At 45.6% G+C, this 12,705-nt stretch overlaps 1 protein-coding gene across 1 annotated transcript in view; it reads right to left on the bottom strand.

Annotated features, from left to right (window-relative positions):
* col16a1 (collagen, type XVI, alpha 1) overlaps positions 1-12,705 on the bottom strand; it is a gene marked incomplete in the record, with an annotated part of 122,080 nt that overhangs the window by 108,361 nt on the left and 1,014 nt on the right. The window contains 1 exon segment of the mRNA XM_029734638.1: positions 3,552-3,668. Coding sequence (XP_029590498.1) covers positions 3,552-3,627 — 76 coding nt within the window.

Genomic DNA, 12,705 nt, shown 5'->3' with positions numbered 1-12,705 from the left:
GTCATTGTGTCAGTTTTCACAGTAGAAGGCTCAAATCACTTTGTAAAGACTGGGGACATCTAGTGGAAGCAATAGGAAGTGCTCAATGAACCATAGCTCACGGTGTGATTAATAGGCAACGTGATGAAGTTGAGTCCGCAATTCAGAATTCCACTTCCTGTTTCGATCTGTCTCGGGGTTTTGACTGCCATATGAGTTCTGTTATACTCACAGACACCATTCAAACAGTTTTAGAAACTTTAGGGTGTTTTCTATCCACAAGTATTAATTATATGCATATCCTAGCTTCTGAGTTTGAGTAGTAGGCCGTTTAAAATGGGCACAATTTTTTTTTTTTTTATCGCTGTAGCGCCCCCTATCCTAGGGGAACGCCAAGAGGTTAAATTACAGATTGTAATGCATTGGTATACAGATTGTAATCCCCTCCTACCCCTATTAGACTTCCATTCAGGGATTTAGAGGCAGAATTAAGATGAAGACCTGATGGTGTAGAAGCCATCAAGGCTGGAAGGTGGGTGGGGGGAGGGGTGGGCTACTGACAGACTGACGAGAAAGGAGGGAGGAGGGGGAAGAGAAAGAGAGAAAGAGAGGGAGAAGGAGCAGGAGCAACATGAATTTAAGGAAAAGGGAGGTAACAAGGGAGGGGAGAGAGGAGGAGGCGGGAGAATGAGGGGAGAGAGGGGAATGAAGACAATAGGGAGAACAAAAGTTGGGAAAGAGGGAAAATGCCAAGAGGAGGATGAGGCAGGAGGAGAAGGGCAGATTAGAGACAGGGAAGAAAAGCGACAGATGAAAGGAAGAGGAGAGGGAGAGGGAGGAGAAAGCATGAAAAGAGGTACTAGATATTAAGAAAAGAAGGAGAGAGGTGGAGAAAGTAATCGCTGGAGGACATGTTGCCATCTTTGTACATCCTAAAGATCCGAAGTGCTCAATACCACTGAAGAAGAAGACTATATGGCTGACACTCAGTAGACTCCAAGGCACTGAAACCAGATCCGTATTGTCCAGCCACTGACAACTGTTTGCAGTTTGTAATAGCAACAGTTGCTGGATTACCTTAAACCAGCTGAGTCTCCATTCCTATTCCAAAATTACCAGGTTTTCCAACAATCCCAGTTTAAAATCAGAAGGGAATAAGCAGGAGATCTGGAATCCTCCAACCAGGGTTTCTTGAAAACAGGCATTCTTGGGAAAGTTACCAGAATTTTGCAACCAAAGAGGACCATGTAGCACACTCCATAATGTTAGAGCTCTAGATCCTCCTACTGTTTCAAACATCAAGGACTCTGTCTGTCTGTCTGTCTGTCTGTCTGTCTGTCTGTCTGTCTGTCTGTCTGTCTGTCTGTCTGTCTGTCTGTCTGTCTGTCTGTCTGTCTGTCTGTCTGTCTGTCTGTCTGTCTGTCTGTCTGTCTGTCTGCCTGCCTGCCTGCCTGCCTGCCTGCCTGCCTGCCTGCCTGCCTGCCTGCCTGCCTGCCTGCCTGCCTGCCTGCCTGCCTGCCTGCCTGCCTGCCTGCCTGCCTGCCTGCCTGCCTCAGTCTGCACTGCAGCTGTCTCGGTTGTGGCTGCGCTCCATTGAAGCAGGCTGTTTCTGTTGCTTTTTCTGTTCCCCGTTCCCTAGAGCTTGGCAGCATGGTTTATTACGGGCAGGGTTGGAAGGGTGCTCAGAGCAGCGGAGAGAAGGCGGAAGGAGGAGAGGAGTATGGGAATTCTCTGCTTTATAAGGTGGCATTCCACTGTAATTGGACTGGGCTGCAGATCAGTGGGAGGGTTGGTTCTGCACACATAGATACACACACACACATTTATAAGTACATTCAAGGGTGCACACACACACACACAGACACACACACACACGCGCACACACACATACACACATACACTCAACCCTCATTTTTGGACAAGGAGATAAGTGGGATCAAGGAGAAAGTTGGTTCTGTCAGTAGCACTGCTGGTACCACATAAAGTGCATTGTGAGAGCAGAGGGGCACACTGGGTAATGTAGATAATGACGTGATAGGGGAACAATTAGATGTAGTGCAAGGGAGAAGGAGAAAGAGATAGATGTGTGAGAGAGAGATGTGTGTGTGAGAGAGAGAGAGAGAGAGAGAGAGAGACGAATAGACAGAGGAAGACAGAGTTTGAGTGGAGGGAGAGGGAGAAAGAGAGGAGAGAACATTCCTGGTAGTTTTCCAGAGACAAAGAGTGGGAGAGGGGAGAACGAGAGGAGTGGAAACATTTGAGGTCACATATTTTTCCTTAAGATTTTAAAGCCCCCTTTTAACATCCTCGGTCCCTCTCAGTTACAACACACACACAAACATACACAGGAGCCCTCCCCCACATTTTCCTTATGATCATCACATTGCAGTGCCCGATAGGCCGGAAAAGTCCATGATAGAGGATACAACCCTCCCACATTTTGGATTAACATTTCCTGGGTGGAACTGATAAAGTTCTGAATGCTGGAGCTTCTGAGTGCGTGGTCCCTTCTTCATTCAGTTCTCTCAACCTTCTGCTGATGTCAGCACATTACTAGCCAGTTCTGGAGTTTGAGACGGCACTGGAGGAGAGCAGGGAGATGGTTGAGGATTGAAACTGACAAAGTGCTGTAGCTTCAATTTATGTCAAAGTGCTTTCTTCCACCCACCACCAGGGTCTCAGGGGAGCAGCGAACTGGCTCAGCCCCAGATGAAGCACTCTGGCTGGTTTCTCCAGGGAGCCTCCCCCCCCTGAGCTGCGGAAGCTCTGGAGGTATTGCCCCAGGAAGAATATTACAGATAGGAGAGATGTTATGTAATATATTCCATTTAAGGGTGATCCCAGCTGTCTGATAGATAATAAACCCACTACAAGACCATGTGGGAGTTGTCACAGCTACTGATATATAGACTGACACACACACACACACACACACACAAATACACACAAATTCACACACAGGGAGGGAGCCCAACTGCCTATAGACAGAGTAATGAATGGGTTATAAAACATGAATACAACCACATAGTACAAACACATGAACCTTTAGACCACAGCTAGACCTCACAGCTACCAACTCAACCACACACACACACACACACACACACACACACACACACACACACACACACACACACACACACACACACACACACACACACACACACACACACACACACACACACACACACACACACACACACACACACACACAGAGCTCTACCAGACTAGGGTTGCACTGTATTCTGATTAAATACACAGTGGAACTCAAGCTTGACCCTTTTCAAATTCAGACACAGAAGTCAGAGAATTTAGAGACTTTGACAGTCAGACTGAACAGAGATGGAAGTCTGGAAGGTCACACAAAACACTCAGACAGATGAAACACCAGCACAGATGGAAGTCTAATGAAAGGGTCAGAACCAGAAACATCATTTGAAGTAGAATTCTGAAGTAGAGGTAGTAGACATGAGAAGAAGATCATCTATTCTACTCCTGACATATGCAACGGCTTGGAACACGTTGTATTTATCGGTTTACCAGATTCTACTGCGTGGAGAAAATAGACTCACCTTTGGATGATGTCACCAGGTCCCATGACCAGAGGCTGAGGGAGAGCAAAACCAGGAAGGAGCTGAGATTCCTCATGGCACACTACTCTGGATATACACACACACACACACCTCAACCTGGGACAGAGGGAGGAGGGAGAGATAGGGGGAGAAAGGGATGTGGGGTGGGAAAGAGGGAGAGAGAAGAAGGAGGTGGAGAGAGGGAGAGAGAAGGAGATGGAGAGAGATAGAGGGAAGGGAGGTGGAGAGAGATATAGAGGGAAGGGAGGTGGAGAGAGAGAGTCAACATTATCAAACAACACTGTGATTGGAGAACACATTGTAAGAAACAGGCGGTACACAACCACGTCAACTGCAAGAAGACTCAACTAGATGTATTGGTGTTGAACTGGGAGTTGCAGGTTTGAATCCCACATCCAGCTACCGTCAGAATTAGCTACCATTTTCATCCCTAAGTGTCCTGGTTACGGTAATAGCTAAATCAGAGCAAATGTGTTAATGATGAGGTTGAAAATGTGATGAGGTACAGTCAATGTATATGAATTAGCTAACCGATGGCCAGTATTCATATGGGAGAAATGTCACTCCATGTGGTCTGATGATCCTCATTATATCTCTCTGGACATCACTGGGACTGGAAACAGACACACACACACTTCTCACACTGTGAGACATTACTCTATACTCAGCTATACCAGTTATTAGCAACCCCAATGAATCAGTCAAACCCGTGTCTTTTTCTATGCTTTATGATTAACGAGATGTGGTGTGATCATAACAACATACAGGAACTCAAGTCATTTTGTTCACCTGACTTAGAATTCCTCACAATCAAATGCCGACCGCATTATCTACCAAGACAATTCTCTTCGATCATAATCACAGTCGTGTATATCCCCCCCCCCCCCAAGCAGACACATCGACGGCCCTGAAAGAACTTCATTTGACTCTATGTAAACTGGAAACCACATATCCTGATGCTGCATTTATTGTAGCTCGGGATTTTAACAAGGCTAATCTGAAAACAAGGCTCCCTAAATTCTATCAGCATATCGGTTGCGCGACCAGGGCTGGCAAAACCCTGGATCATTGTTATTCTAACTGATCCTCAACACTGGGGCCCCACAAGGGTGCGTTCTCAGCCCTCTCCTGTATTCCCTGTTCACCCACGACTGCGTGGCCATGCACGCCTCCAACTCAATCATCAAGTTTGCAGACGACACAACAGTGGTAGGCTTGATTACCAACAACGACGAGACACCCTACAGGGAGGAGGTGAGGGCCCTCGGAGTGTGGTGTCAGGAAAATAACCTCACACTCAATGTCAACAAAACAAAGGAGGTGATCGTGGACTTCAGGAAACACCAGAGGGAGCAGCCCCCTATCCACATCGACGGGACAGTAGTGGAGAGGGTGAAAAGTTTTAAGTTCCTCGGTGTACACATCACGGACAAACTGAAATGGCCCACCCACACACACAGCATGGTGAAGAAGGCGCACAGAGACAGTAACAATAGACAGTGTGCATGTCTTTGGCCTCGTCACACAGAGACAGTAACAATAGACAGTGTGCATGTCTTTGGCCTCGTCACACAGAGACAGTAACTACAGACAGTGTGCATGTCTTTGGCCTCGTCACACAGAGACAGTAACAACAGACAGTGTGCATGTCTTTGGCCTCGTCACACAGAGACAGTAACAACAGACAGTGTGCATGTCTTTGGCCTCGTCACAGAGAGACAGTAACAACAGACAGTGTGCATGTCTTTGGCCTCGTCACACAGAGACAGTAACAACAGACAGTCTGCATGTCTTTGGCCTCGTCACACAGAGACAGTAACAACAGACAGTGTGCATGTCTTTGGCCTCGTCACACAGAGACAGTAACTACAGACAGTGTGCATGTCTTTGGCCTCGTCACACAGAGACAGTAACTACAGACAGTGTGCATGTCTTTGGCCTCGTCACACAGAGACAGTAACTACAGACAGTGTGCATGTCTTTGGCCTCGTCACACAGAGACAGTAACTACAGACAGTGTGCATGTCTTTGGCCTCGTCACACAGAGACAGTAACAACAGACAGTGTGCATGTCTTTGGCCTCGTCACACAGAGACAGTAACAACAGACAGTGTGCATGTCTTTGGCCTCGTCACACAGAGACAGTAACAACAGACAGTGTGCATGTCTTTGGCCTCGTCACACAGAGACAGTAACAACAGACAGTGTGCATGTCTTTGGCCTCGTCACACAGAGACAGTAACAACAGACAGTGTGCATGTCTTTGGCCTCGTCACACAGACAGTAACTACAGACAGTGTGCATGTCTTTGGCCTCGTCACACAGAGACAGTAACTACAGACAGTGTGCATGTCTTTGGCCTCGTCACACAGAGACAGTAACAACAGACAGTGTGCATGTCTTTGGCCTCGTCACACAGAGACAGTAACAACAGACAGTGTGCATGTCTTTGGCCTCGTCACACAGAGACAGTAACTACAGACAGTGTGCATGTCTTTGGCCTCGTCACACAGAGACAGTAACAACAGACAGTGTGCATGTCTTTGGCCTCGTCACACAGAGACAGTAACAACAGACAGTGTGCATGTCTTTGGCCTCGTCACACAGAGACAGTAACTACAGACAGTGTGCATGTCTTTGGCCTCGTCACACAGAGACAGTAACAACAGACAGTGTGCATGTCTTTGGCCTCGTCACACAGAGACAGTAACAACAGACAGTGTGCGTGTCTTTGGCCTCGTCACACAGAGACAGTAACAATAGACAGTGTGCATGTCTTTGGCCTCGTCACACACAGACAGTCAGCCCTGGCAATACTTATTCTCTCTCTCATTCTTCCTCTCGTTCCCACGCGGTGAGTATGCTCTAACAGCTGGATGTAGCAGATCAAGGCCGTATTAGCCTAGCGTAGATTGCTGCTCTGTGCCAGCCTGAGTTCAGGAGGGACTGGCTCTCTGTCTGTGGAGGAAACATAGGAGAGCATTGTGTATTCATTGCAGCGATTCTATTACAAAATGTTTCGTCTGTTGCAAAAACGTTTTGCAACAGTAACAGTTAACAAAACTTTTTGCAATAAAAACAAGAGTTTCTATTGGAAAAATTCAGGTAGGTCCCTCCACGTTTTGTTTCCGTTTACTCTGTTTGCTTCCTTTTGGTTCTTAAATGGTAAACATTGCAGGACGTAATGAACACGCCACATAAACCTTTACACACACACGCACACACAAACGTCAGGTCAGTGTCAAACAAACAGCGAGTTATATTGAATATCATTTTTGTGTAATAACATCAATAAAAGCGCTGTATAATGTTGTTGCACTGTTTGTATAGGGTGTGTGTGTGTGTGTGTTTGGTTTTGCTATCCTTGTGGGGACCAGAAATCCTCAAATGAGTCAAACAAGGAGTGGGGACATTTCGTTGGTCCCCACAAGGAAAAATACTATTTTAGGCTTAGGCTTAGGGTTAGAATTAGGGTTAGAATTAAGGTTAAGGGGTAGGTTTAGGAGTTTGGGGTTAAGTGTGTGTGTGTGTGTGTGTGTGTGTGTGTGTGTGTGTGTGTGTGTGTGTGTGTGTGTGTGTGTGTGTGTGTGTGTGTGTGTGTGTGTGTGTCTATGCATCTGTTGTGTGTTAACTCCAGCTACTCTTGGAAGAAGGTTTTCGGTTATGTCCATCTCACTTAGGGGCTGATTCAGACATTATGCCTCAGCATTTGGTATTCAGACATACCTTATTCAGGTAACACACTCTGCAAGTGTGGCTACATTGCGCGCTCTGAATAAATTTCATTTAAACAGCTGAAAACCCCTCCCTCCCACTTGCTGGCCAACATATTTTCCAGTGGACTTTTCATTCAATGGGGTTTTCAGTACATTTACCTTAAGCCATCCCTTTAAATACCTTTTCATTCAATGGGGTTTTCAGTACATTTACCTTAAGCCATCCCTTTAAATACAGTGTAGAATTTTGACGACAGACTCGCTAGAATATATCAAGAGGGTTCCGAATATTAGGGACCAATAAAAGAAAGCCATCTAAATACATGCATATATCGTCTCCATTTCAGCACCAATTGGTAGATTTAAAAGTACTCTAATCTTGTAGATTATTTAGGTTTAGGAAAGTATTTATGAATCATAAAATCCTGGTTTTGGAGAGCCTTTACACACGAAAGAAAGCAAACCGTGTTTTGATTCATTCTGAAAGTGCCACATTCAGTTCTTCAACCCATGGTAATGTTGGAAGATTAGTGTACACATAATTATAATAGGGAGAATAGTGTACAATAGTAGGATATACCCTCATCTATTGTCTGCACTAACCATGGAAATGTGTGATGACACAGCCAGGTATTGCGCCATGCATCTGGTTCAAACTGTTACTGCTTGGTCTGCGCTCAACCCTCCATAGTGATTTAATTAGCCTACATCCCTGCACGTTAGAAGGCTGTACAGTTTCCATTCTGTATAATGACACAGCATTTCATAAATTGTACTGTTGGAAAGTTGATATGTTGATATGCTTCAGTTTGCTGTCATATGACTGGTTTCACATTTGTCTCCAGCGATTATAAGGTGAACTAGATTTAAAAAAGTGTAATTTATATGAACAATTCCCTTCTCCAAACGGATTACTTATTTACCTAGCTCTTATCAATAGTTATTATCAAGTTATAAATGACAGGGCATGGAGAATGGTGTTATTTCTATCTGAAAAAATCAAGTAGATGCTTTTTCCACTTGGAACCGGTAGGTTCGCTAAACCTTATTCATGGTTTCCTCGAGCGTAAAAGTGGTGGAATTATTAGGGAATTAAATCAAGGTCAGAATACGTCGTATCTGTAGACACACTTTCATTTATTCAATCTCCCCCAAACTAACAGCGGGCGAGTAGCATGCGATTCTCATGCTTAAATTCAAGGTCAGAATACGCTTAGAGAGAAAAGTGCGCTTAACTCGGGTCGGAATTCCCCCCTTTAGTGACAGCCCAATCACAGGACTTTACCCTCTCAGACGCTGAGGGGTGCATTTGGTGCTGTGCTATGAAAACAACCTCAAAACCATTTTGTAGGGTCAGAGCCCTGAGCAATAAGAACACACACACACAAACAGCTGCTTCCCCAAACACACACAAACACAAATAGGCTAAGCAATGCATGTGTTTCAGACCTGTTGCAACACGGGACAAGGAATGAAGACAGTAACTGTCTTCAGGCTACAACAGTCCTCCAAATATCCACTGACCCAGGTTAAGCACAGACTTGAACAAATCTAATGGAGACAATATTCAAAGTCTGTCTCATTTAATAAATAATATGTCATTCAGCAGACGCTTTTATCCATAGCGATTTACAGTCATACATTTTACTTATGGGTGGTTGCGGGAATCAAACCCACTACCCTGGCGTTACAAGTGAAATGCTCTACCAAATTAGCTACAAAGGACGACAGAGATAAATCGTTACTCTATCTCCACTGGGCTGCGTTCAGAAAGTGTTCATGAGTGATCGTTACGTGAAGCCAAAGCAGTTCCAGTTCCCATCAGTTCTGTCAAATAACAGTTGGGTTAGATGATTGCTCTGTAAAGGTCACAAGTGTTATTTTAAATTGCACGTAGAAGTGCACAGACACTGGAAACCATTGTTTTGACAATCGTGCAGCCTTTTTTCACAGCATCACAAACATGGAAGGGTCTTAGAATGAAACCTTGTTCACTGAGAATCACTGAAACTCCTCTTCCGTAGGGAATATTGATTGCTCATATTTTTTTATTTAATCTTTATATAACTAGGCAAGTCAGTTAAGAACAAATTCATATTTACAATGGGCCTCCTGCGGGGATTGGGGCTGGGATTAAAAATTAAAATGTATGAAATAAAGATATACAGTGAGGGGAAAAAGTATTTGATCCCCTGCTGATTTTGTACGTTTGCCCACTGACAAACAAATGATCAGTCTATAATTTTAATGGTAGGTTAATTTGAACAGTGAGAGACAGAATAACAACAAAACAATCCACAAAAACGCATGTCAAAAATGTTATTAATTGATTTGCATTTTAATGAGGGAAATAAGTATTTGACCCCTCTGCAAAACATGACTTAGTACTTGGTGGCAAAACCCTTGTTGGCAATCACAGAGGTCAGACGTTTCTTGTAGTTGGCCACCAGGTTTGCACACATCTCAGGAGGGATTTTGTCCCACTCCTCTTTGCAGATCTTCTTCAAGTCATTAAGGCTTCAAGGCTGACGTTTGGCAACTCGAACCTTCAGCTCCCTCCACAGATTTTCTATGGGATTAAGGTATGGAGACTGGCTAGGCCACTCCAGGACCTTAATTTGCTTCTTCTTGAGCCACTCCTTTGTTGCCTTGGCCGTGTGTTTTGGGTCATTGTCATGCTGGAATACCCATCCACGACCCATTTTCAATGCCCTGGCTGAGGGAAGGAGGTTCTCACCCAAGATTTGACGCTACATGGCCCTGTCCATCGTCCCTTTGATGCGGTGAAGTTGTCCTGTCCCCTTAGCAGAAAAACACCCCCAAAGCATAATGTTTCCACCTCCATGTTTGACGGTGGGGGTGGTGTTCTTGGGGTCATAGGCAGCATTCCTCCTCCTCCAAACACGGCGAGTTGAGTTGATGCCAAAGAGCTCCATTTTGGTCTCATCTGACCACAACACTTTCACCCGTTTGTCCTCTGAATCATTCAGATGTTCATTGGCAAACTTCAGACGGGCATGTATATGTGCTTTCTTGAGCAGGGGGACATGTGTGTTACCAATTGTTTTCTTGGTGACTATGGTCCCAGCTGCCTTGAGATCATTGACAAGATCCTCCCGTGTAGTTCTGGGCTGATTCCTCACCGTTCTCATGATCATTGCAACTCCACAAGGTGAGTTCTTGCATGGAGCCCCAGGCCGAGGGATATTGACAGTTCTTTTGTGCTTCTTCCATTTGCGAATAATCCCACCAACTGTTGTCACCTTCTCACCAAGCTGCTTGGCGATAGTCTTGTAGCGCATTCCAGCCTTGTGTAGGTCTACAATCTTGTCCCTGACATCCTTGGAGAGCTCTTTGGTCTTGGCCATGGTGGAGAGTTTGGAATCTGATTGATTGATTGCTTCTGTGGACAGGTTTCTTTTTTACAGGTAACAAACTGAGATTAGCAGCACTCCCTTTAAGAGTGTGCTCCTAATCTCAGTTTGTTACCTGTATAAAAGACACCTGGGAGCCAGAAATCTTTCTGATTGAGAGGGGGTCAAATGCTTATTTCCCTCATTAAAATGCAAATGAATTTATAACATTTTTTGACATGCTTTTTTCTGGATTTTTTTGTTGTTGTTATTCTGTCTCTCAGTGTTCAAATTAACCTACCATTAAAATTATAGACTGATAATTTCTTTGTCAGTGGGCAAACGTACAAAATCAGCAGGGGATCAAATACTTTTTTCCCTCACTGTAGGATACAACACACATCACGACAAGAGAGACAACACAACACTAGATAAAGAGAAACCTAAGACAACGACATAGCATGGCAGCAACACATGACAACACAGCATTGTAGCAACACAACATGACAACAACATGGTAGCAACACAACATGGCAGAAGCACAAAACAGGGTACAAACATTATTGGGCACAAACAACAGAACAAAGGGCAAGAAGGTAGAGACAACAATAGATCACGCAAAGCAGCCACAACTGTCAGTAATAGTGTCCATGATTGAGTCTTTGAATGAAGAGATTGAGATAAAACGGTCCAGTTTGAGTGTTTGTTGCAGCTCGTTCCAGTCACTAGCTGCAGCGAACTAAAACGTTTAGGCCAGGAGCTTCTCCTGACCATGTGGCCTGACCATGGACCTGACCATGTGGCCTGACCATGTGGTCTGACCATGTGGCCTGACCATGGACCTGACCATGTGGCCTGACCATGTGGCCTGACCATGTGGGCTGACCATGTGGTCTGACCATGTGGCCTGACCATGGACCTGACCATGTGGCCTGACCATGGACCTGACCATGTGGCCTGACCATGTGACCTGACCATGTGGCCTGACCATGTGGCCTGACCATGGACCTGACCATGTGGCCTGACCATGGACATGACCATGTGGCCTGACCATGTGGCCTGACCATGGACCTTTAAGCTATAGGCCCAAAGTAGTTTTTCTGATAAGGTGTATGGGGGGGGGGGGGGGGGGGGGGGGGGGGGGGGGGGGGGGGGGGGGGGGGGGGGGGGGGGGGGGGGGGGGGGGGGGGGGGGGGGGGGGGGGGGGGGGGGGGGGGGGAAAACGGCCCTATTTCCAAGAACTACGGATGGCAGACCTTTGTGATAGCCTTCAACCAGGACCGGCCCCAGGAATAAGTGACATAAGAGGTTACTTAGGGCCCCCGGCCAAAATGTGTTGAATTGCAGGACATTAGCTTTAAAACGGCAAGAATGTCTCTCCACCCTATGGCAAAATGTGTAGAATTGCAGGATATTAGTTATAAAATTGCTCAATCTTCTGCCTGCCCCATGGCGAAATGTGTAGAATTGCAGGAACTCTAAAACGTCATTTTCCCCTCTTTGTTGTCAGGGGGGGTCACTAAATGTGTGTGTGTGTGTGTGTGTGTGTGTGTGTGTGTGTGTGTGTGTGTGTGTGTGTGTGTGTGTGTGTGTGTGTGTGTGTGTGTGTAAAAGTAGTAGTTTAGGTTGGCTGACATCACATTTACAAACATTTTCCATGGCACCGCTCAACCTCAAGGGAAGGGTACACTAAATCATCCCCCTTTGAAAAGACCAAAGAAGCGCAGCCGACTGAAGCTGGAGAGGAATATTATAGGGTCATGAGAAAACTATATCGACCGACAGTATTTCCACACTTATCTCTCAATGGTGACACCTGGAAAGCTTCCAAAGTGAGTTAAGTCTGGCAAACATCCAGATAATCGGTGCTCCAACGCAGTGGAAATAACTCATAGTGGGCATTATAGAAATCCATGACAGAAATCTATTCCATTCCATCGCCGTGAAGAGTTGCTCGGCGCTTTGGTTGGTAGGTTGAGCGGCGTAGAATTGGCTTCCCATAGGCGATTGGTGAACGTTGTAGACCTATCACATTAGGCCTACATTAAAGTTTGCAGTTCGAAA

The sequence above is a fragment of the Salmo trutta genome, chromosome 36, assembly GCF_901001165.1.
Source record: "Salmo trutta chromosome 36, fSalTru1.1, whole genome shotgun sequence".
Taxonomy (NCBI): domain Eukaryota; kingdom Metazoa; phylum Chordata; class Actinopteri; order Salmoniformes; family Salmonidae; genus Salmo; species Salmo trutta.
The sequence above is the reverse complement of the archived record's forward strand: the minus strand, read 5'-3'. Positions and strand labels throughout refer to the sequence as shown.